The following is a 24863-nucleotide window of genomic DNA, read 5'->3' on the forward strand; positions in this document are numbered from 1 at the left end:
TGTGTCTCCCTTCCTCAGTTTCTTCCCCTCGGTCCCTGGGTCAAGCCCGCGTGTCTTAGCCTGCATCTTAGTGTGTTTCCTGTTTTATTTTGACAGTCGCTCGTCCCAGGTTCAGGGGGTTTAGTTTTGCTTCCCCTGTGTCACTATGTCTGATTCGTCCCAGCTGTGTTCCCGTCTGTTTCCGCTTCTTCTAATGACCCTGTGTAGCGTAGTGTAGTGTAGCGTAGTGTAGTGTAGCGTAGCGTAGTGTAGCGTAGTGTAAGGTTTTATTGTGGGAAATTATTTGGGTCACGAAAAAAAGTTACAAGCAGCAAAAATTAAAAACAATAGAAAAGAATGAGATAAAACAGAATAACATACTATGTTGCATCGGACAGTATTGCACAATATTGCACATAAGAGAGACATCTCTAAGACTTAATTTAAAAGTTACGAGAAAACAAAGGGGAAATAAGTAAGAGTAAGAGTAAGAGCTGCTGTAACATGCTGCCACACACGGAGGTCGTCTGTTCATTTCGGGTCATGTTCAGGTTTTTCGATGCTTAAGGTTCTACGTCCGTAGTGTTTAGTATTTCAGTTCTCAGGTTGGTTCTCGTCCTTGTTCTTCTGCCTTTTGTTTGTATTTTTCGTGCAGCCTAAATAAACGGCCGTTCCTGCCTCGAGTGTCTGATTTTGGGTACAAACACAAGGTGCAGACAAATAATTTCACTCACTACTTTATCCAAATACAAACTGACCAAAGAGTTTCACCTCCTGGAATTACCATTTATTTTCACCACCTCCCGTGATCCTTATGTGCGTCACGGGGGGGTGGAGCCTATCCCTATGTGCAGTTTAGAGTTACCAGTTAACCTATCTGCACCAACTGCACGTGTTTGGATTATGCCAGAGAAATGCAATTAAAATACATTTTTCTAAAATATTGATGGTAATCTTAATTTCGCAGAGCACTTCTCGTGTAACATGACAACTGGAAAAAGAACATACATGTTACTGAACAAACTCTGCACGTGCCCATCATGCAGCTTTCACCGCTGTTGTTTTGTCACCAACTGATTGACTGCACGGTGAGCACCAATCGAATCAGTGAACAGGTCAACATCTTGCCATCTTTCTCTCTGACATGTTACATGAGAAGTGCCAATTAGCAGAGCATGAGGACCAAAGTCACAGGCAGTGGGCCTCATTTTCTTTGGGCCAGTGATTTCTCACTGAGCTCATCTGCCACATTACACAATAAGTCAGTGCTCTCCACTCAGGACAGAAGAGGTGGAGAAAAACATTTCCCGGCAGCGTATCATCACGTTAAACTGTCCCCAGAGCATCCTTTTTGCTTTGTCGACTTCTTGAGGCGATGCAGCGCTGGACGAGCAGGACCACTCCCTGCTGCTCCTTTGCATTTGTCACTCCTTGGGACTTTATGAATAACAGTCTAGGTGAATGTGAGCCGCATCACAGATGGGAGCTTCGAAATGAAGACAGATAAATGCTGCTGATCCTGAATGTGTATCTACTAGCAAAGCAGCTTTGCTTTGCTTGCAGTAGCTGCACTGTGAGCCTCTCCTTCAGGGAGAGCTGAAATCACACCATATGTGATCCAACACACTGAGCTGCTCGCTCTCAAAGACTCATCCCAGCGCTATGACTTCCTAACAGCTTCCTCCACATAGATGCAGCAGGACTCACTTCATCTCATCGTATGCTGTCACTGGGGCTGCACGATTAGTCACATTTTAATCTCATTCATAATTTTTGGCTTCTTGCAATTAAATGAACATTGAGTGATATTGAATAAGCATGCTTCACCAAGAGTGACTCAAGCCCTAAATCACCACCTGATGGTGTTTCTGTTTGTGTATGTGGCTGTCGCCCACACCACGTGGATGCACAACACTACATTAAAAACAAAAATCAAAAGTCTAGCAATGCAAAAGCTGAAGAGCTGAAGAAATCATATGCAAAGAATCCTGTAGGGTTGTGTCACCACAAAGCAACATGACGAACACGTTTGTCTGCCTGAAAACACAACACAAACTGCAGCACAACTAATGCATGCAGGCCAAGAAAAACAGTGTAATGTGACACATCCAGCGTATCACTGCATCCATCCAGATCACAAAGATGGGCTGAACTCACCAACACAGTCACACTTAAAGATAGATGTCCAATAAACACACAAGGCTTCAGAAAAAATGTTCGACACATTAGACAAAAGATGTGTTATAAGTGGAAAAAGCAGTGGTGGGGAAACAGAGAGGGCTCTCACAGCTGTAGCGCTTTAGTCTCATCACGCTGGTACAATGAAGGGAGTGAATGAGGTTTCTGCTTCTGGGAGATGAACTTGGATGAAGTGAATAAACACCTGATTTGTCTGCAAAGAAGGGTTAATTAACAGGAATGTAGCTCAATGCAAAGGTGGGAAATGGGAAGATGTGAAAGCAGCGCTTGGTTTACATGACACTGCTATAACAACACCTTATGAAAAATCCTTCCCTCAACACTGATCAAAACAACAGCGATGAAATTTTGGCCATAATCACACAGTCCTGCTTATCGCTCTCGAATTTCATTTGGCATACACTCACTTACTCAATTTCCATCACAACCAGGATGTCCATCTCTTCCTTTTACACAGCCATGCTATAGGTGCTCCGTATTGAACTAGACTTCAGCACAGAGCACCTGCATAAGTCAGCAGGGAGTGGGTGAAAGGTGGAGGACCCACTTGACAGGTCAGGTTACTCGTCTATTCCAGGTAAGGACAACCGCATGCTTCAGACATAACTACAGGACATTCCCACCTATTTATATATAGAGATAAAATTATATATCCCATTTTTTTATCTATAGATGCACCTTTAGTTTGCTTTTTGACATCACCTGTTCTACATCTGCACAGAGACCGTGTCCATGTGTTTGTTCTAATGCTGATTTGCGTTATTTACAGTTAAGAAAAATATTTTAGAGCTCTTTTTTTACCAACATGGATGATGATACTGCATCTGTTGAGCATCTGTGTACAAAACCAGTCCCATAAAAAACAGTTCTCCCATTTTGGTGTCGAAGACCTTGACCAGTTCCCACCGAGTCCTGACCTCATCCCTGTCCAACTACTCTGGATAAACCAGTTTGCTTACTGTGAGCTGGGCCTTATCACACAACACAGGTGCTGAATCTCACTGCAGCCAGAAGCTGGTTGGATTTCTAAAACGAGATGAATTTAGATTTTTACAGCAGCATATTAATGTTCCTGGGTTGTCTTTTTTTTTTTTAAACCCACATACTATTGAATATGTAAGTCGACCGACATATCGAGTAGGTGACCATCGCCTCAGTGCTTTATGCTGATTATACTGGCAGCAGGCAAAGAGGAGGAGGAGAGCAATGGAAACAAAGAAGAGGAGAGGAGACTGAAGAGAGAAATCTGAGAGGAAACGAGCAGCGGAGACATGAAGACAAAAGAAAGAAGATGAAAGGAAACGAGTGAGAAAGAGGTAAGAGGAGAAGATCAATAGCAATGAATAAGAAGATGGTGCTGTGGTTGGATGAAGCCCAACACAACCGAAACAACACCATCCCCACAGTAAAGCATGGAGGTGGAAACATGTGTTGGAGCTGTTTTTCTTCACATTCACAACTTCGCCACATAGATGGACCAATGCATGGAGTCATGTACGGTAAAATCTTGGCTGAGAACCTCCTTTTTCAACCAGAATGACTTTTCCAGCATGACAATTATGCAAAACATACTGTCAAAGAGACGACGGAGTGAAAAGAAGGACGTTGAGGTCACCTCGGTGCCATAAAAAGAGTCATGTTACCAAACAGGGGAGAACTTAAAGGAGTTTCTGTAAAGAGGACTGGGCCAAAATCCCACCTGAGATCTACGCAAACCTGATGACCGTCTCAATGCTGTGCTTGACAACAACAGTTTCTCCACCGAGTACTCAGACATCTGAATCTGAAGACAAAACAGAGCTGCCTGATTCTGTAAGCCTGCTGCACTTACTGTTGGAGTCTCACTAATGATGAAGTATGTAACAATAAAAGAACAGACTTTATCCTTCTCTCATTTGCTGTAACAGATTCAGGACTAACGTATCGCTTGGTCACAACCAAATAATTTAAATGCAGTTTGAGTGCTGGTGTGTGTGTGTGTGTGTGTGTGTGTGTGTGTGTGTGTGTGTGTCTATATGCAGAACTTTCCATGAAAATTAAGTTGTTGTTGATTGGACTGCTCGAAGAGTCGCTTGTGAAGATGCCCACAGAATTCATACATACATGCTCATTAAATGGTCCAATCAGTTCCAATTCTCTGGAGGATGGTGAACACAAAGAAGAGGGGGCTCTGACTTGATTAGCAAGAGATATCAAAGAGAAGGAAAACTGGAAGACCAGAGAGGGAAACTGGGAAAAGGGGGAGATGACAGGAGAAGAGTATTGAAACAGAAGAAGGAAGAAAGGAAAACAGAGGGAGTGAAGATGATGAACACAGATGAGACGGGGGTGAGGAGAAGAGGGAAGAAGAGAGCTGAGAGGAGAAGAAGAATAAAAGAGGTGGTGTAGGAGGGGAAAGAAGGAGGAGGAGAGGAGGGAGAAAGAAGAGCAGAGGAATATAAAAGGGAAACGAGGAGACAAGAGCAAAAGAAAGAGATAGAGAGAGAGAAGATCAATCACAGTAATCAGCGTTCAGAGACTGTGCTGCGTCCAGATAAAGCCAGCGGGGACCTCTACTGGAAAACACCATCAATAACCTCAAAACTTCAGTGCCAGACGCTGCAGAGATCCAGAGCGATAGAGTGATGCATGTGGCAGACTGAAAAGAGCATTTAGTACTTTGGAAGTTAAAAGGAACTGAGGTTATTATTATTATTATTATTATTATTATTATTATTATTATTATTATTATTAGGGATTTTGGAGGCATTTAATGTAGAGATGGGAATATCTTGACAGGATCAGGGACACTGAGGTTTATGCTCTGTTTATGCTTATGCTCTAAATCCAAGGACACTGCACACCCAGTGTAAATGCACAGTTTTACTATTCATGCCAGAAAAGGCTTAATAAAAACATCTATACATGGTAAACTGCACTGATAGCTAAAAATCATGAGATGTACAGTTCTGCTCATCATGGGCATGAGTGTCATGGCTCCACACACACGCTCACTTAAACTTATTGTAAGTGGTGCTGAAGGCTACAAGGAACAGACTTTTCTCTTCCTTTCTAGTGGACAGAGGTAGAGTCCAAGGAACTCGGTGAAGATCTACTGAGGAGGAGATTTTCACCTGTTCTTTAAAATTTAAAAGGCTGTAGTGCATGTTTTGAAAGTGCTTCACCACAAAGATTTATACATGAGCACTATGAGATTTCATTTAGAAGATATGGAATCAAAAATGATCAGTGCTGCTGCTGATGAAAAAACCTGAATATCAGCAAATGTGCAAATATGAATGTCAACAAGTGACAAATTAAATGTAGCAACAGTAAAATAAGCTAAACTAAAAATGATGACATAAAATATCAATAGGACCATATGTGACACTCATAAAACTAAATATTTGACCTACTTTCATGAATATTATAGGACGAGATCAATTTTTGATCTGTTTTTCTTTAGTCTGAACTAAAAATATGCATTTTCTCAGAGTGAACCACATCCAGACTAGAGGAAACATCAGTACCAGTGACTGATGGGCCCTGATTGGCTGTCACTGACAAACAAACTGCTGCAATCCTTCCAGTCAGTCCAGGCTGGAGCGTTCGAACCAGAAAGGACCTCGTTTAAATAAAGCTGGCAGACAAACTGCTTTCATGTCCAAACGCAGGATGGGTCCATTATGGGGAACATCAGCAGCATCTGAGAGGCTTGTAATTTGAATGCAGCGCTACAAATAATGAGATAATGTTAATACAGCGCTGTAAATAATGAAGCCGGTGAGGAAACGAGAGGCAATCCTGCCTTTTTACAAACTCTCACACGAAATGAAAACACAAGCAGAGAAACAACATGTGTGTAAACAACATTAAGCAATCAGCACTTCTGGACTGGACCATATATCTCCCGCTGATGCACCGACGTGTTCGTTGCTTTGATTTCTTTAAAATCCTGTCATGTTTCAAGTGAAATTGTTCCGCCCACAACATGTCAGCGACGACACAAAAACCGATGTCTATCAGAATTTGGTGGTACGCGATCATCCGCGGCCCATCGCTTCAGAAAGCTTTGATCAGCTGCTGATTTGGTGCCGAGGAGCAGCGACGGCAGAAACCTGAGTGACGACACTCCACGGAGAGCGCGACAACGCGGCGGCAAAAATGCTCCGCCTCTTCCATCTGCATTGAAACCTCTCATTAAAGGAACACTTCACCTTTCTGCCAGGCAATAATGGCACATGTGCCAATCTCTCACAACGCAAGCGAGGTGTATCTGTGACATCTGTGAGGACGTGATGAGCGAACACGGCATCTAATCTGCCTCCAGAGACTAACGACAGTCTGAGCTAACTGCCTAACGCACACGGAGGGCAGAGAAATCCCTGCTAGGGATCATACGTGAATGGCTGTAATAATTCCCACGGAGGCACAATTAGCACCCTGTGTGTGGACAACAGTGTGAATACACACCGGAGGGAACAGATGCTCTTGGCATCCCAACAGCTGCTTGCGGGCTCCATTTCTTTCTGATTCAGACAATATAACACTGATCCACAGCAGAGAACCCACAGGAGTGGGCTGCTGTGACACCAATGACTCACTTATTCATATCAAGACCAGTTCCATACAATATGTGATAGGAAGTGTAGATTAGAGGGTACTGTAACCTCAGCCCAGAGCAACAGAGAGACAACACCAGCTCTCAAACAACAAAACTGAAAAGTGTGGATAACTAGAAATGCACTTTGAATGAGTCTCATTTACACCTTGAAACGAAGATACAGTTAACGACTGCTTTGGGAGACAAAGAGACTTAATAGTGTTTATTATTTGGAGGCTTCTTCCTTCCTAGTTTAAACATGGCTGACTCAAGGGAAGAAACACGTCAATGATCACAGAGATCACAGAAAAAAACACTAAAATAAAGTAAAAAAGGAATCTGACTCTATCCAGCTTTAGGGTCCCAGGATGCTGAAGCCCAGCTCAGCTGACACAGTCCACCTTTTTGCTGTCAGGCGCCAGTCGCTGATCCACTGTGCTGCTCCTACAAGCAGACACTCTGATTCCCAGCACCATATTTGCCTTTTATAAAGGTTAATCTGCATCATCATCATCATCATTTACATTTACGTGTCAGTACAGTGCATTCACACAACCCTTTATTCTGTGTGCTTTAAGCACATCCAGTGCCAATTTAAAATCACCAATTAACCCAGAATCCCTTTGGATTGTGGGAGGAAGCCGGAGCACCTGGAGGAAACCCACAAAGGTAAGGTAAACTCCAGAGGAAGGCCCCAGCAGAGGTTTGGACCAGCAGAGCAAGAAGCGAGTCGGGTTCCCACTGCACCACCGAGCTGCCCAGTGGCATCCCTAATGCATGCTGTGCTTACATAAAATCCCTGTTCTGTTACATTCAAAACACAAGTCGGGTTTAATACACAACAGTTTTCAAACTAGGAACAAAATGAAGTTGTAGTGACTCACTATGTTCATCAGTGTGAGGAGGTAATTCTGCACATGCTCCTTGCCGTGAAATCGGACCACTGAGTCATCGACTCCCAGCAGGATTTCAATGTTGTAGTCGTCCTCTCCAGCGTCCCTCCGTCTGCGGCGCCGGACCGTCTCATTCACCTGTCGGGTTACTGAGTCGAGGCTCCCGGGAACATCGAGCTCCGGTTCTGTAAGATTAAGACGGGAGAGATACGACTTTTAATATTTTTTCCATTTCCAGCTGTGAAAGCCGCTGCAGGGCGTTCATTTTAAAATGCTAACTGGGTAAAGGCGCTCACTGATCTGCTATTACATAACAATTACATTGTGTTAGACGAGCATTCGATCAACATTAACGAGCGAGTCGTGCAGCTGCAGGTCTGCAGGTTCTGTCTGCATATGAATGTGTCAGCAGAGGCCAAAGCTTGTTCTGAAGTCGAGTGCCTGCTGGCCTGAATTATACATGTTTCATATTTGATGGTTGGAAAAGGGTTTATCCAGTCGGAGCTTTATGTTGTTTTTTCTGATTAATGATTAGCTAATGAGCAGTATGAGGCGATGGCGCAGCGACGTACGGAGAAAGCCAAGCAGATGTTTTCAAAAGGAGACATTTTCCAGCCGGGTGCGCAGCCACAGCTGGATTTCATAACACTTCAATTCAAGTGCTGAAAAGGCAAATAACATGTTTATAATTTCCTGTTTTAATCATTTACTGGAGCAAAAGTACATTTTCTGGTTCCAACTTTAAATGAGTGGATTTGTGTGACCTTCTGTTTCAGATCATTTTCATTCCAGCATCTCTGGACTTTTGGTCAAACAAATCAAGCACTATGGGGATAACACAGCAGTGCTCCTTATTTACCTGAAAAATGTTGATTTAGCAAAACAAAAAGAAAAAACAAGGCGAGAAATAGAAAACTACTTTTGTTTTAGTCAAAATGCCAGAAACCCCCTCGTGTATTAGACGACCTTTGTGTTATTCACCCTGTTTGTTCAGTGCTGACTGTGTTATGGAGCTTTGACAGGTAAACTGATGCTAAAAGCAACTGTTAAAGCTTCAAATCTGTGGAAGGATAAAAAGGTCTGTGACAGCAGCTCAGTTCATTCAGTCCACAATTCACTTCAATCCAACAAAGGCTGATGGGGTTCACTGCCTTTAATTGGTACACGGGATAAAAGAACTTGTAGCTTTTGAGGCATTTTTACAACCCACAGACTTTCCTCTGTTGTTACATAACTTTCAAATCAGATTTGACTTCAAACCGAGTTTCTGCTTCCCTCGATATGAAAATTAGGTGAACTGTCTGACTTGACAGATTTCAGGCTCCTCTCCTCAAACTAGCTGAATGTGCTAATACTTCCCACTTTGATGGAATGGACCACCAGTACTTAAAGCTCCCATAATACTGCTTATACTACTCACACTCTGGAGGCTAAGGGTATCTCTGTGAAACCGCAGGCAGCAGTGCAGATATCGGGGCCTCGAGGACTACAGAGGGGGTATCGAGCGGCTGCTCTTCACTCCACAGTTTGCTGCTTTATAGTTAAAAGTGTTGCAAATTTAATTATCATCTTATAATAAAAGGAAAAAGTCTTTCTTGTTTTCGAGCAGACTGACTGGTTATAATGGCCGGAGGGGCAGAGCTGCAGGTTGAATGACTCATCAGGATGTCTCCGAGCGAGACTGTTTTCCTCTAGTGGAGCTGGTGGTTACCAGTAAGGCGGTGATTATGCTTCCAGTGTTTTATTTGGTTTAACCACAGTGGACTACATCCTGTTAGCTCTGTACTGACGTGTGCAGTTCGTTTCAGATATAATCAAAAATAAGAATGAACGGGGTGCGCCTCTTCGTCAAGGCAGAGAAAACTGTGTTTTAACGGTCATCGTCACCTCTCGCTGAATTGCACTTTGTTATAACATGTTATATGATAATTATAATACATGTTACCATTGCAGCTTTTGATAACTAACCAACAGTGACTCTCTTAGTAAGAGGAATTTGTTTTTAGATTTTCTTTGTAATAGTGTAAAAAAATGAAAACTCCCATTTACAAAAAGTATTTAGAGTCATTGCTGATTTCTTTGTAGAAGACTCTGGCTACTCTAAAGTGCATTTATACAGTGGTGTCAACACAACAATCGGCGGCAACTTGAAAACCTGGCAAATATTGTGTAGATGTACAACCAAAACAGCTCTGACGCACCGAGGCATGGACACGGCTCGTCTAGGGGCTGCTCTCTGGCTTCTGGCAAAGCACAGTTGGGTCCACTAATACAAGGTGTCTCCTCCGTGAGGAGAATCGGATGGAGGTGGGGGGGCTCCTCAAAACTTTCTAGGGCATTTGTTGCAACTTGGAGGGCAGGCTGACCTGCTGGAGGAGGCTGCTGACATGTGAGAGTTTCAAACCGGGGGGGTGTCTGCTCTGAAACAATGTTCAAGTGGCTGTGTGTGTTAAATTACATCCACGTTAAAGCCAGGAGGAAAGGTTTCTCAGCACTGAGTGAGATTATTGATGGTTATTCACTTCACATGTGAGGTTTTGAGGTTGAGCCTGACAGGTGTATGTAATCCAACAGTTATAAAGGCTTCAAAGCCATTTAAAGATTATCAAAGAAAAATGTCAAAAGGAGGGAAAAAATGTTTAATCTTTTTCACATTCTGCAACCGATTCCAACTAAATTTTGCTCAGACCTTTCAGGGTGTTGCACACTCACAAGGTGATTGCACAGGTTGCCTAGTTTCCTATCAGGAGGCAACCTTTCTGCAAACAGCTGCAGTCTGACTACAACCACTCTCAGACAGAAAGTCAGTCATTTCTATCTCCACTCCACTCAGCTGGCTCCCAGCTGCTTGTATTCTGGTTATATTCACATAGAACAGGAAGGTTGTGAGCGCAGATGTAATATGTGTAAAATTTCTGTCTATGCAGACGGCAACAAATACACAATTTTCAACTACTTATTACGGTTAATTGCTGTATTATCATAAACAGCATGCATGTAATGACAAAGCTGAACTTTGAGGACCATATTTGCGGTATATGTTAATGCAATATGCAGTATACTGAAAAATGTACTATGGTATCATCAGTGAAAGATTGTGGTAATATCATATTGTGGGGTGTTTGGTGATCCCGCCTCTATCAGTTAACCCAGCATGCATGTCTTTGGGTGGAAGCTGAAGACCTGGAGAGAACCCACAGACACGGGGAGAACATGCAAGCTCCACACAGAAAGGCTTTAGCCGGCCGTGTGTTCGAACCTCCTCGCCGTGCAGCATGTATTTGGTTCATTTCACAGCTCAGTGCAACAGGAGAACACTATTTCAAACCAAACTGAGTGAGAGCGTGAGGCACGCCTTGGCTTCTTCTGCAATTTGTACAAGGCCAATGAATCCTCAGAGCGAAAAAATAAACTGAAAGCAAGAAAGGTCATTGTCCATTCAGCAATAAATACAAATGTCTGTCAGCAAGACAGCACAGGCCTGGAGCTAAAAATTGGGTTCACGTTGGTTCATGCAGCCCATTTACAAACAAACCAGAGTAGGCAAACAAAGGTGCCACAGACTCACAAGAAGCTCGTATACTGAAGACGTTTCGGTAAGCTCTCATCAGGCCGTGTTACAAAGTTTGGCAGCGAGGTGAGTCAAAACAAATCGTGCTGTAGAAACCTGTGACTTCGGCTAAAACTGATGGCACTGGAAATAACCTCGTCACACATATACAGCAATCCTGTGCAGCACGGATGAATGGCAGAGCAGCGTTACAGAAGATGAAGACATTTTCAGCCAGAGCGGACCCCTCACCTGGCCAAAGACATGGAATATAAAGAGCAACTCCTGCAAACCACCAAGAACATATTAAGAGTGAAAAGCTGAACTGCGTCTGAAGGACAGCAGGGCCGAGCACGCCTGCTCTCTGAATTTTCCCTGAATAAACGAAGTAGTTCACAGTTTTAGATTTCATCCACACTGGGTGAAGATACTCTGCTGGCAAATACGGGTAAATCTGAAGCCATAAATAAAAGCACAGGCCATTTTTCATTTTTCCAGGGATGCTGTGGACCACAGACAGGGCCGGTGATTGAGTGGAGAGGGAGCTAAAATAAATAGGAAGAAATGGCTGCCACCTCAGCCGTGGCCCGGCTTCTACAGTGTTGGGATTGTGGAGCGCATTCCTCCTCTCCGCCGCTCCCGTCATGACACAGGCATTCTTGTGCAGCAGGCCAGCTCCCCCCCCTCCCCTGCCTGAGTAAACAGGCTCTCTGAGGTCCCTACTTCAAACGCACAGGACTTCCCCTCAGCAGCGCTCCTTAAGACTGCCAGTGTGCTTGAGTCAGTGGCGAGCACCCCACCGCCCTCCTCTGCCTCGCCCCACCACGGGCCACAGCCCAGTCCCGTGGGAGCCCCACCATGCAACATGGCTGCTCCCACATGGCAATGTGCGGCAAGGTGGCAATGAGGCCGGCCAGAGCCGCCGCAGGCTAAAAATGGCACAGACGTAGGCGACAGGCATCGCGCCATCAGCTGAAAGTGGAAATCTACTGTCTGCTGTGACAGAATTAATATCCACGTTGTACGCTTCAAGGACACTCACACGAAACCCATTAGTAAGATGGACACTGATACGCAGCCAATAATGACACTTTGTGTAAAATCCTTTTTTTATACATTCAAATACGCACGCAAAAAGCTTTTCCCTTTTCAGTGCAGATGGATACATGTCTCCACGGAAACGTTACTACAGGAAAAGTATGCAATGCCCTCATTTAGAGGAAAATATCCACGAGCTCCGAGGTTTTACAGCAACAATAGGCAGGAATGCGAATTAAAATATGGCTCGTAATCCTTTTATCTGTTTCTGCAGCAGAGACGGGGGATTGGGCAGGATGTACTCCACCAGGTGTGCAAAACGGTACAGAAACTCTTATCGAGATCGGGGCAGGAATTTGCATAAGTTCAAAGTAGAGCTGGGCGATAGAACGATAACGATATGTATCGCGATATAACTTTTACTCGATAGAGAAATTAAGCTATCGCGATAGACCTCGCCGCTCTTGTCCTCTTAAAAAAAAAAAAAAAAAAAAGGTCAGCCAATCCAAATTAGGTAGCGCAGAGCCGAACCAATCACAGCCGCAGCGTCACGTCGCGTGACTTGTTACGTACAGCACAAGTGCCAAGCCGCAGTGTGTTTGTTTGGGAAGCAGCCAGCGGGTAATGGAGCCAGCGCGTAATGGAGGAAATGAGTGTGCCGACTAGAAAAATCAACCGAGCGTGACCGAAGAGAAAACAGATGATGGTTCCAGCGCCGGAGAGATTGTCGAACGGAAGAGCCAAAGAAGTTCCGTAGTGTGAAGGTATTTCGGCTATTTCAAGTCTGACAAAAAACAGAGTAGCTGCACTGTAAATGTGCCGAAAACAAGTCTGGAAATACAATAAACTGGTGCATGCGTCACACTGTGCGCCACGTTATTGTTTCGGTGAAATTAACTTCTACAATACTGTTAATTCTACTCTCTGCAGTGTTTAAATGCTTACATATACACAGTTACTGTCCCTCCACACAGACGACTCGGTTCTGCTTCTATGCCCCAGCTTTGTTTACTTTTTCCCACCGAGGCTTCTAGACTTCTGATTGGCCAACATTTCTGCACGGTTAGGAATCTAGCGCCACCTGCTGCTTTGGCATGTTCATAGCAGCGTTTTCCTTCATTTCTGCCTTTATGTGTGGACGGGATTATTTTTTAAAACGAAAACGGAAAATCTCCGTTTTCAAAAACACCCGTGTACGTGTGGACGTAGCCTCAGTCTCTGACTGGAAGCGCTAATTCATCATTCGGCTTTTGTCAGACTAAAGTAACTGTTAAAACTGTTTGAAAAGCTCAGCTATACAACAAGGAGAGATTGAGAATTTCCTTTTAGTTCTCAGTTTATTTGATATTGACAAAAGTTAGTCAGTTTTGTCTGTTCTTCTGTAAAACAAACTAAGATTTATTTTTAGAATTAATATTTTGTTTCTAAGTGGAATTGACAATTTAGTCTGTTTCGTTTGTTCTATTTTGAAACTTAAACGCTTTAGCGGCTGCCTTTTGTGTAGTTTGCAATATTTGCCTTTATTTATCTGAAAAAGTCTCATGTTCCTTAAGTACATCTACCCTGTTGAACTTATTATGGGAAATAAATATTTAAATAAAAACAAGCTGCTGATTATTTCACATTTTACTTGTGAGCAACGGCACATTTAAATCTTACAAATATAGTTATTTGGCTTATATCGTGATAGATATCATTATCGCCTGAAATGAAAAAAACATATCGTGATATGAAAAAATCTCATATCGCCCAGCTCTAGTTCAAAGTGATTTGTCTCGTGAGCCAAAACTAGACGTGAAATACGGCGGGACAAACAGATCAGGAACAAGTACGGGAGTTTGGTTTTCTACATTTTCTTTGGAAGTGCAGCTGGAAATGAAGTCACTAGATTCTGAGTGGGAATGAGTGGAATTTCAGTGATTGGAAAAGAAGGCTTGCTTGCACACAAGTCAGAAAGGTTATTCCAGGTTAAAGTCAAGAGCGATGTCAGACTCCTGAGTCAGAGCCACTAGATCATCTCTGTCATTTTCCTTTATGCAAATAGACTGGAAGCATCCATTTGCATAAACTGAAATAGCAGCAGTTAGAGCTCCATTTCCATACCCCGTGCCCTCATTCGCACAGATAAGAGCTTAAACTCTGATTTCACACACTGTGAAAAAGTTGGGATTAGAGGTGACAGGAGAGCGCCACCCTGACCGCTGCTGTTCTAAAGCACAAGATGACAGAGAAGGAAAGCAAAGAGGACAAACCACATCTCCACATGGGAGATGTCACCAGACAGCAGGAAAGGGACATGTGAGTCAGACCGTAACGACCAATCACAATAATTTATTCCATATCCCGCGGTTATGAACTTCAATAGTAAAAGAGCGATTCTGGCCCCAACCAGAGTAAGACTGTGAGGCGGTTATAGAAAATAAAGGTTTATGGCATATTTGTGCTTTAAATACTTAAATCTGTGTGAGCTACATGCAACACTCACAACAAGATGCTAGTTTTAGGTTCCTCTGATCTTACTGTAGTCTCCACATTAGAAACGTCACTTTGAGAAAGAAGGGAGATGATGTTTATTTCAGCTCTGAATATGATCAGTCTATAAATAGTCAAAAGTCTGTGGTCATCTCTCTCCTGTCCTCCAGGTATTGTCCTTCCACCTTGTGAAGTGTGTGCAGGAGCTCAGCAGTCTCCACTCAGCTCATCAGGAGTACTAAGGCTGGGAGAGAAGAGGAGGGCAGCGCCAGCGTGGGCTGTTTGCTAAAAGCCTGACTGAGTGGATTTTGTTTTTATGGCTGTCTGCTGCACTTTTCTTACTGAAATTTGCAAAAAGGCTTAGCAGCAACGTTCTGTCCAGTTGAGCTTGAATTTGACATCAAATTCAGCACGGTAGTTGGAACAGACTAATCAATTTTCCTGGATTCAGTACCTCCTAGTTAGTAGATGCACCCATGGTATCTATTTCTAAATCCGCAGTCACGTTTTTCTCCATTTATTGTGTTCACAAGATATCAGAAAGCCTGACCTCTGTGTTGCCTCATTCTTAAGTTGCTCACCCAGCAGGGTGGCAACAATCCCCCAACGGCCGTTTACCGCTAAGAGTTAAAAACCTTGGATTAAGGAAACAAAAGATAATCGCGGAGCCAAAAATATGTAGCTATGTAATCGGTGGGTAATTGCTTTTTAGTTACGTACGCAGACTTGAATTAACTCCACGTCCAAAAGGGCTCAATGGGCTGAGGTGGATGTACACTGGGTCAGCTTACACATTCAAAATGTGGGGAAAAAATGTTGTTACAAAGAAACTATAACATCAAAGAAAAGTTAATCTGTCAATGGGCAACGCTGCGTTTCCTCCAGGATCATGACATGCTCGGTCAGCTACCGGACTCCTGTGGTAATCACTTCAGTGATAAGGAGCCACACTCTGCATCGCCTGACATGGCAGTGATCTGGTGTTCGGGTTTTTCTGGTCACTGACCACATAAACCAAACTCTCCTCTATGAAACACACCAAGTCGTTTGATACGTGACATGTAACAAGTCCCACTGGCAAATGAAAAAGGAGAAAATGACAATAATCCAAAACGATCAAATTCATCTATAACTTTGTCTGTTGTGCGTCGTGTTTGTCGAATGAATAAAAGATCAAAAGTTAAAAACCGAGTGTGTGGAGGCAGTGAGAGTTTGTTCTCACGACAAGGACGCAGTCACAGTTACTGTGTCACCCGAGTAACTCTGAGGTCACGCTGACACGTGTCTCATATCAAGTGTCTTTACTTTTTTAAACAAATGTTTGGAAAAACCGCAACAACACAAAAAGAAAACGAGGCGTCTGATGTTAGTCGCCGTCTCATGGTCCCGCTCTGCCCAAACTAATCTCACAGAAGCATCACAGCTGCTCCTTTATATATACAACAGTTATGTTTCACAAGGTCTGACAATGAAAGCTTTTTAGTTCAGCAGAAATATCAGAGAGCAGCACAAAAGAAACACACACGACTCTTCAAAGTAATTTAATATTTTTCATGCTGTGAAATGTGGATTTTCTCTCACTTTCCTCTAAAACTTCCTGTCTATAAAACATTGAGATATGGTGAATTATGACAAAGTGAACTGAATCGGATACATCTTGAAAAGTTTGAGAGATTGGATCGATCAGGACGCCTCACAGACGACAGATTAAAAGCTCCCTGATAAGGGGCCACGCAGCACTGAGGGCTAATAACAAACGGCTTCATGTTCATATCTGACAGCTGAGCTTTACATTTCATAAGAGTTGATCCGTTTCCTGATTTTTTATTTAGTTATTTTTTGTGCATGGATTTGTACCCGTAACATAAAGGATGACACATCTCTAAATATCGATGCAGCCCCAAGAAAATAGCTGCCAAGGTTAAAAAAATAAATACATAACCTCATGCATTATTCACCGTATGTACTGTCAGTGTTGTTAAATCTCCTGCACAATACCCACTGGCAGCAGAAGACTGCAGTTCCATCAGTGTTACAGGGTTGTGTGAATGCCTGAATGATAATGCCGTCACTGTCACACTGACACAGCAGGTCCTGTTTCATATCTGAAAAAGTCTAATCAACCTTTTTTGGTTCATTTCTCATTTTATGGGCTCATAAATACTGTTTGTGATTCATTATTGTACAATTTATGGAGCTGACAATTTAGGATTCAGTTAGCCCCCCCCATGGAAGCCCTGTACACCTGTGAGTGCACACCAACCCACCCAACCAACAGCATGGGCTCATCTCTGATGGGAATGAGACAGTGTAGAGATCATGTCTGTGAAGGTTCTCAGTCCTCCAGGTCATCGTAGTCAAAGGAGCTTGCAAAGAAAAGCGTCTGGACTTCTTTAAGTTACTTGAAGACGTTTCACCTCTCATCCGAGAAGCTTCTTCAGTTCTAAGGTCAAATGGTGGAGAGTCCCCACAGGGGGTCCTTTTGTCCCTCTGTGAGGGGAAACTCCCACTAGGTTTATATCTGGGACTCCCCACCATTTGACCTTAGAACTGAAGAAGCTTCTCGGATGAGAGGTGAAACGTCTTCAAGCTACTTAAAGAAGTCCAGACACTTTTTTTTTGCAAGCTCCTTAGACAGTGTAGAGAACTTGTCCCACTGCTGCTCAGAATATAACTTAACGCTGAAAAGAACTCTTAATGGACTTCAGGAGGCAGAGAGCGGGGTTATTAACAGAGAGCAGGGGGAATCTGACTTAAACTTCAGGTTCTTGAGCACCCACATCTGCACTGATCACACCAGGACCTACAACACCATCGCACGGGTAAAGAAGGCCCAGCAGCAGCTGCAATTCCTTTTCAGGAAAACCTGGGCCACCACAGGTGACCCCTCGGACCCCGCCCATCACGTGTTTGAAACGCTTCCCTCTGGTCGGCACCTCAACTCAATCAGGTCCCACACCTCCAGACTCGCCGACAGCTTCCTCCCCTTGGGCTGTTAACAAACACTATGCCCCCAAACTCCACCCCTGCCCACCCACCACACCAATCTGAGCCATGGTCTGAGTGACCCTCACTGCTCAGGCCACTCGCACACGGACTCTACACTCAGACCGAGTCCTTTGCACTGCTTCCATGCCCTTTGTTCTCGAATGTGCACCTTTCTCTACTTTGTATTCCTGTTGACTGCATATACTTTTCCTCTTTTTTATTTATTCCTTCTGTCTTACTATTTATATTTTACTCGTGCACAGTCGGTGTGGAGCACCCATAATTCTGTGCATGTACAATGACAACAAAGGGCTCTTCTATTCTATCCTTTTCTATTCTAATGTGAACCTTTCAGGGTGAGTGAACAGAAGGCCGAAAGCCGACACGCTACCTCAAGACTGACAATTTCATGTCACCACTTATGGCGTTATTTTTGTGCCACTATTCTGAGCGCACGTAAAAAAGGTTTGCAGGTGCAAGTGTTGCATTTTGAGGAGAAATTTATTTTGAGCGAAGAAAAGCTGAATTTGAGTGAACAAAATTCATTGCTGCATGCAAAAAATGTATATCCGTGTTTGCTATTATCCATATACACACGCACAATAGCAGCCCCTCTCGCTCAGTTTTTGTATTTGCGCTCGCAATGTGTCGCTCACGCTCTCAACATTTCTGCCCGTGCACGCTCAACTCTTTCTGTACACCGTTATATTTGTGCCACAAAACCAGCCAATCACAGACTTGGATGCAAAAAAATCTGATTGGCTGTTTTTGTCTCCAATCAGCTCGAAAGGACGAAATGCAATATCCCAGAATCCATTTCGTCCAAAGCTCAAACGAGGCAGTGGCGGAGGAACACAGAGTGGCGGAGTTTGAAATATTACTCTTTCTGGGACACAAAATAAACTTTTAAGATATTTTCATGTTAGAATGTAGCTGTGTGAACTTCAAATATCTGCTCGATTTATCAAGACATCACATATTTGCATAAGTGCTCTAACGTATTCGGAGATGCCTGTTACCCACCAGCTGACCGGGTGGGAACTCGGGTTAAACATAATATATAAGGCTGAACTGACAAAAAAATCACCGACTACACCACCAGGTATTATTGGAAAAACCATAAAGCCTTTGAACGAAAACAAACGCTGTTGTGACAGTGATGTACACTGTTTTGTTGGTATATATGTATGATTTGTATCACCTTCATGTTTCCAGCTTTACAGCTGTGGCTCCAGCAAACATCAGCTGATACTAGAAATTAATTTTAAATAAATTCTAACAACAGCTGATCAATTTTGAACGTGCTGCTGTTGTTGTTTAGCGCAACATCCGCTGGTTTCCTGTTTCTGGCGCAAAGTGGGAGATAAACAAACAAGAGAGACGATCAGCTGATCATTGATCAGTTTCATGATTGAAGTAGCAACAGGAGAGGCAGGGGAGAGAATGAGGAGAGAAGAGGCAGCTAAGACACAGAATAACTCCAGCTTTGTGTCTTTTTTATTCTCGCTGAAGTCTTTTCCCCTCAATACGGATGTATTGTAATTGGTCCAGCCCAGAGTTGATTATTACCAGTTGGCTAATCCACCACCTTTCATTGTTTATACCATTACAAAAACAAACAAACTAACATAAAAATGAAAAATCACCATTGGCCCACCGGGCAAATGCCGGGTAAATGCCCAATGGCCAGTCCAAGTATTCGGTCAGCTGGTGGGTAACAGGCATCTCCAAAAACGTTAGAGCACTTATGCAAATATGTGATGTCTTGATAAATCGAGCAGATATTTGAAGTTTACACAGCACCATTCTCGCATGAAAATATCTTAAAAGTTTATTTTGTGTCCCACAAAGAGTAATATTTCAAACTCCGCCACTCTGTGTTCCTCCGCCACTGCCTCGTTTGAGTTTTGGACGAAATGGATTCTGGGATATTGCATTTCGTCATTTCGAGCTGGTTGGAGACGAAAACAGCCAATCAGATTTTTTTTGCATCCAAGTCTGTGATTGGCTGGTTTTGTGGCACAAATATAACGGTGTACAGAACGAGTTGAGCGCGCACGGGCTGAAATGTTGAGAGCGCGAGCGACACATTGCGAGCGAGCGCAAGTGCAAAAACTGAGCGAGAGGGGCTGCTGTTGTGTGTGTGGATAATAGCAAACACTGAAATACATTTTTTGCATGCAGCAATGAATTTTGTTCACTCAAATTCAGCTTTTCTTCGCTCAAAATAAATTTCTCCTCAAAATGCAACACTTCCACCTGCAAATTTTTTTTACGTGCGCTCAGAATAGTGGCACAAAAATAACGCCATAACCACTAACAGCAATGTCCCGCCCACCTCTGCTCCAATTTACTGCTGCCAATTTACCTCTTGTCATGTCAGGGGATTTTTGGCTCCCCGGGGTACATAAAAGCTGGCATAATTACACCGGGCTTTATGACTGAGGCAATATTGTTTTGGCCCTCTCTCTTCTACAATAGAGCTGAAAATAAGCGGTGACAGCAGCAACAACAGCAGCCTAATTACCAGCAGCGCACCGCAACAGGAGAAAAGATGCTGGCCGAAGCATTTCCCGTGATGGAGACGCCACGCAGCTTTGTGGTTCTGCGCCGATGTGTGATGGGGACTTTTAAAAAGGGGGCGTGTGCATTCTCTGTGGCCCACCTGAAGCTTTTGAATCATTATTAACAGGCTCATGGGGAGTCTCAGGCGTAAAGTTGAAGCAAACACTTCTGCTCCCGCTGAGCCGTATATTAAGGAATAACTAGACTAATGATTTCTGGGTCTTGGCTGCTTTGCCTAAGGAAACTAACTTTGAGCCTTTCGTTGCAAGAACAAAGCACCAACATTCCCTGAAGAAAGGTTGTTAGAAACCCCGATGCTTAGATCAGACGATGCATAGAGGACTTGGCTGTCGTGTACGGGTTATACTTGTATTTAAATAGAGACACATTTCATGCTGATATTTTACATACAAGTAGACTAAAGTACAATTTTAGCAGACAGTGAGCGTTATAGTTTAATAAATAACCTGCTATATGAAGGAGTCAAAAGTCCAGTCCACTGATAAATGTTTCAGGGCAAGACTTCAAAAACCGAGCGACAATGAAAGCGTCCCCTGTTGTGCACGATGATACCGCGGGGTCACCCCGTCATAGTGGACGGGTTAGCCCTGCCCAATACAAGTGGTGCTAAGATTTTCAAAATGACAGTAGCCATCCTAAAACACCGCCCTCTGTTTATAACACTCCTGTAAAAGGTGTAAAAAGGTGCTTTGCTCTTTTAAAGTCTCAAAACAGCTTATGGTTTTGGCAGGTGTATTATTCAGATATCAGAGTATTTAACTCTTTTTTTCGCTCTTAACAGCTCAAAGGAAGCTGAATGCTACAAAACCACAAATATTTGGTAATAATACTTCTTTAAATAATGCAAACAGCCCATCCAGTGTCTAAACTAGCCAGAATAGCCGCTAATGCTTCAACTGAGCTGAGCTGAAAACTTGTTAGCCTGTGATGCAGCCCAGCTGGGAGACATGCCAGGAGGGCAAATGTTGAATGACACAACAAGTGGATTAGGGAAGAGTGATTTCCTTGATTTGTGGTTTGGACTGTGTAACAGCTCTGAAATTTGCCACCCGTTAAGCCATAAAATGAAGCCTAACCTGACAGAAAAAAGGTCTGTCAGCCACGTGGACCTTCAGGAGTACGCGGGTCCACATCTGCTGCTACTGAAAAGTCAGACTGTCACAGAGAGTGCAGATGCAAAGAGACAAGATAAGAAGCAGCATCTAATCAAAAGTGAAAGGCATGCTCTCAGATTGGAGGCACAGCAGCTGATAGGTACTCCCATCAAATTTCCTGCAGTATATTTTTTTAATCAACAACACATCAGATTACCTCCAGAGCAGTCCTGCATCACAATAACCTCCACATAATAGGTCCTAATAGGAAATTTAAACAGAGGATAGAAGATTTAAGATCAAAGTCAATGTTTGTCACCAAAGCAAACATCTTTGAAGTCAGGTCACTTTGGCAGGACAAATGGGACATTTTATTAGAGACATCTCCACAGGGGGTGTGCGTGCAAAACCGATAACATGAAACTCCATATAACTCCAGGTAATTTCAGGCTTCAAAAACAAGGCATCAGCCAAAATTAGAAGTTTCACAAGGTGGAGATCAACACCAGTGGGTCACATCACAGCGGATAGATCCAGACACTAAACACACAAATCTGGAAATTGTGCATGCAACAGTTAGCAAGCCTGGTTTCAAACATGTGGCCAGGATTAGACAGCTGATCTATAAACTACTGCAGAAGATGTTTTTTATCAGCCGTGCTTAAGGTGTCACTCAGACTTGGTGTTGGCAGCAAACCTGTTATCTGATTTTTGTTTTCTGTTATTTGTTGTATTTGTATAATGTGGACGTTTGCTTTGCTTCATCATTATATTTACAGCTTTGGCAGAAAATGCTACTCGAGCGTTTTGTGCCTGTGCTGACTGGTCTGGGGAAGGAAAGGAAGTAACAAACTGGGAGCCAATACCAGTACATTGTAACCATTCAAGCTTTATTTTTAATGAGCTCTCTTTTCTTTCCTCTGGCACTTCAAAGCTGAATGAATGTGCATTTGGACTACTAACGTTACTACTGCTTATTACAGTACCGGGTCACCTGTGATGGCCCAGGTTATTATCGCTGCCAATACGGGAATTATTAAAAATAAAATGTGACAAACTGCTGTAGCCAACCATCAAATACAAATGTGCTATATATGATGTTACACAGTATAGTTTTGAAATTTGGACAGATTTCAGGCTACGCTAGCCCCGTTCTGCATTTAGCATTCAAACATGGTAAAAAGCAAATAAGGGGACCTATTCTTTAAACCTGGACTAGCTTACCGTTTGCACTCATAAATAGTCTAAATGTCTTTCTGTTGCCAGGTTGCTTATCTGTTGTTGAGCTGCAGAATATCAAACTTGTGTGGAGTGTGTTTGTGGTGACTTAAGAGCAGCAGAGCGAGAGTCCTGAAGCAGACAACGGTAAGCCTTGTTGGGCTCAGTCAGTTACAACATGCTGCAAAACTTAGGCTTCATTCATGCTGGGTGTGAACTGCCTTTTTGGAAGAAATGCTCACTGTATTTCCTTTCAGGGGGTTCAATATATTTTGGTGATCTGCATCCGTTTTTCCCCCCCACTCTTTCTCACAGAGTACAAACAACCCAATGTCATCGCTGAAAGGTCAAGCGACAAACTGTTTCCAGTCCTTCCCTCCCCTAAACTACTGATAAAGTACTGAAATGTAAGAAGCTCAAGTACTGAAAGGTGACTGTCAAAGGTTTTGGTGGAAGGTCTTTACCTCCAGATCGGATGTTTTCTGCCTGTTTTGTTTCTCGGATAAAAATGTAATCGGCTTTAAATTTCCAGTTACAGATGACGATGTGTGTGACGATGCTTCTTTCACACTCCAGATAAACAGTCCTTTGAAAAAGCAGATTTAAATTTTTTTTTTTTATCTTTCCAGTCAATCTTTTATCTTTATCTCAAAGACCGTTCAACTCGTAAAGCAACTCCCACAACAACAGAGAATTTCTGAAACAAATCTACTATGTGATTCTTATTTGTACGCAGTTACATGATAGAAGCAGATATCAGGGAGCTTTTCACCTTTTATCATTTCTGGCAGCTTTTGCTCAGAAAGTAAAATAAGTTGTCTGCTAATGAGATATTCAGGGTTTGATCTCTCTGTCTGAATGCCTTGTTCCCTTGAGTAACATACAGAACCCCATAAACTGCTCCTGATGAGTGTAAGTGATGTTAAAAGTGTGAATGGGTGAATGTAAAGTGCTTTAAGTGGTCAACAGCACGTCTATATAAATGCAGGGTGGTACCCTGTAAACTCCTGCTGTTTGTATCTTTGAAATGTCGGAGCTTTGTACGCTACCTGGACCGGTTTCTTCTGAGCGACCAGCTGGTTGCTGCACATACCTGAACTCTGATGCCAAATATGAAAAAAAAAGGGGTTTTTGACTAAACACAGATACTGAGCCCTAATATCTCAAAGAAGCAGAGAGTTTGTGTTACTGCTTGGGAACATGTCGTATATGCATGTCACGTTTTAGGCCTGTGTAAAAATGCAGACAGAAACACACCGATGTGTCGACTCCGGTGTTTACCGCACCCTTATTTCTGAGAGTGTGGTCATCCTCATTCAAGACCTCATGAAGGATGATCCCTTGGATTTAAACAGACGTGTTTTGTGTGCTTCAGTATTGTTCGGGCCAGCGCCGCCCTGTGTGCTTAATCTGTGTCAGTGTTTACTTTTAATATGCAGATTTTTCTTGGCAGTCTCTCATCGCTGTTTGGCCTCTGACTCCAGGGTCGCCCGCTCCGCTTCCTGCCTATAATCCGTGCGATTCTAACGGCGTTCAGTTCAGTCCTGCAGTCAGCAGACTCTACCTGCTAAAATATTTCAATTTAGTATTGAGGTCATGTGTGTACTGCTCTGATTCATAAGTAGTTTGGCTGCACAACAAAAGGCACCTGGTGTCCTGCTTCGAGCTTTTGCACTCGCACTTGTCCTATTAATCATTAGGAGGAGTTTTTTTTCTTTTTTTGTGAGACTCACTATGAACCTGAGATTTTTTTATAGTTCATTCACCAAAATAACAAACTATCTTTTGGTTTTGCACCTGTGGACCCCGTTTCTTTGCAGCTTATCCTCATTTTTAACCCATGTGTAACTTCAGGCAATGCCCGTGTGTTTTATGATGCTTGTCTTTTTCTCAGGTGACCAAAGACAAATGAATTATTCACCCATACGTGTTTATTTCGGGGGGAGAGGTAATTTTTCAACTCTTAATAGTCCTTCGGTAATTATGCATCTTTGCATACAAAAATCAGGGCTCGTCATTATTTGACAAAAATATGTGAATTTTTGTAAATTAAATGGTAAATGGCCTGTATTTGTACAGCGCTTTACTAGTCCCTAAGGACCCCAAAGCACTTTACATGTTCAGTCATCCACCCATTCACACACACATTCACACACTGGTGATGGCAGCTACATTGTAGCCACAGCCACCCTGGGGCGCACTGACAGAGGCGAGGCTGCCGGACACTGGCGCCACCGGGCCCTCTGACCACCACCAGTAGGCAA

The 24863-nt window shown here is 43.1% G+C and overlaps 1 protein-coding gene across 3 annotated transcripts in view; it reads right to left on the bottom strand.

Moving 5' to 3' along the window:
• Positions 1–24863, bottom strand: part of adamts3 (ADAM metallopeptidase with thrombospondin type 1 motif, 3) — a 144460-nt gene that overhangs the window by 66154 nt on the left and 53443 nt on the right. For all 3 annotated transcript variants that reach the window (XM_085367580.1, XM_085367579.1, XM_085367578.1), the window contains exon 5: positions 7645–7838. In XM_085367580.1, coding sequence (XP_085223706.1) covers positions 7645–7838 — 194 coding nt within the window. The remainder of the gene's footprint in view (positions 1–7644; positions 7839–24863) is intronic.

Source organism: Diplotaxodon limnothrissa, linkage group LG12 (assembly GCF_057381915.1).
Source record: "Diplotaxodon limnothrissa isolate DT_005_m linkage group LG12, D_limnothrissa_male_GT1.1, whole genome shotgun sequence".
NCBI lineage: Eukaryota > Metazoa > Chordata > Actinopteri > Cichliformes > Cichlidae > Diplotaxodon > Diplotaxodon limnothrissa.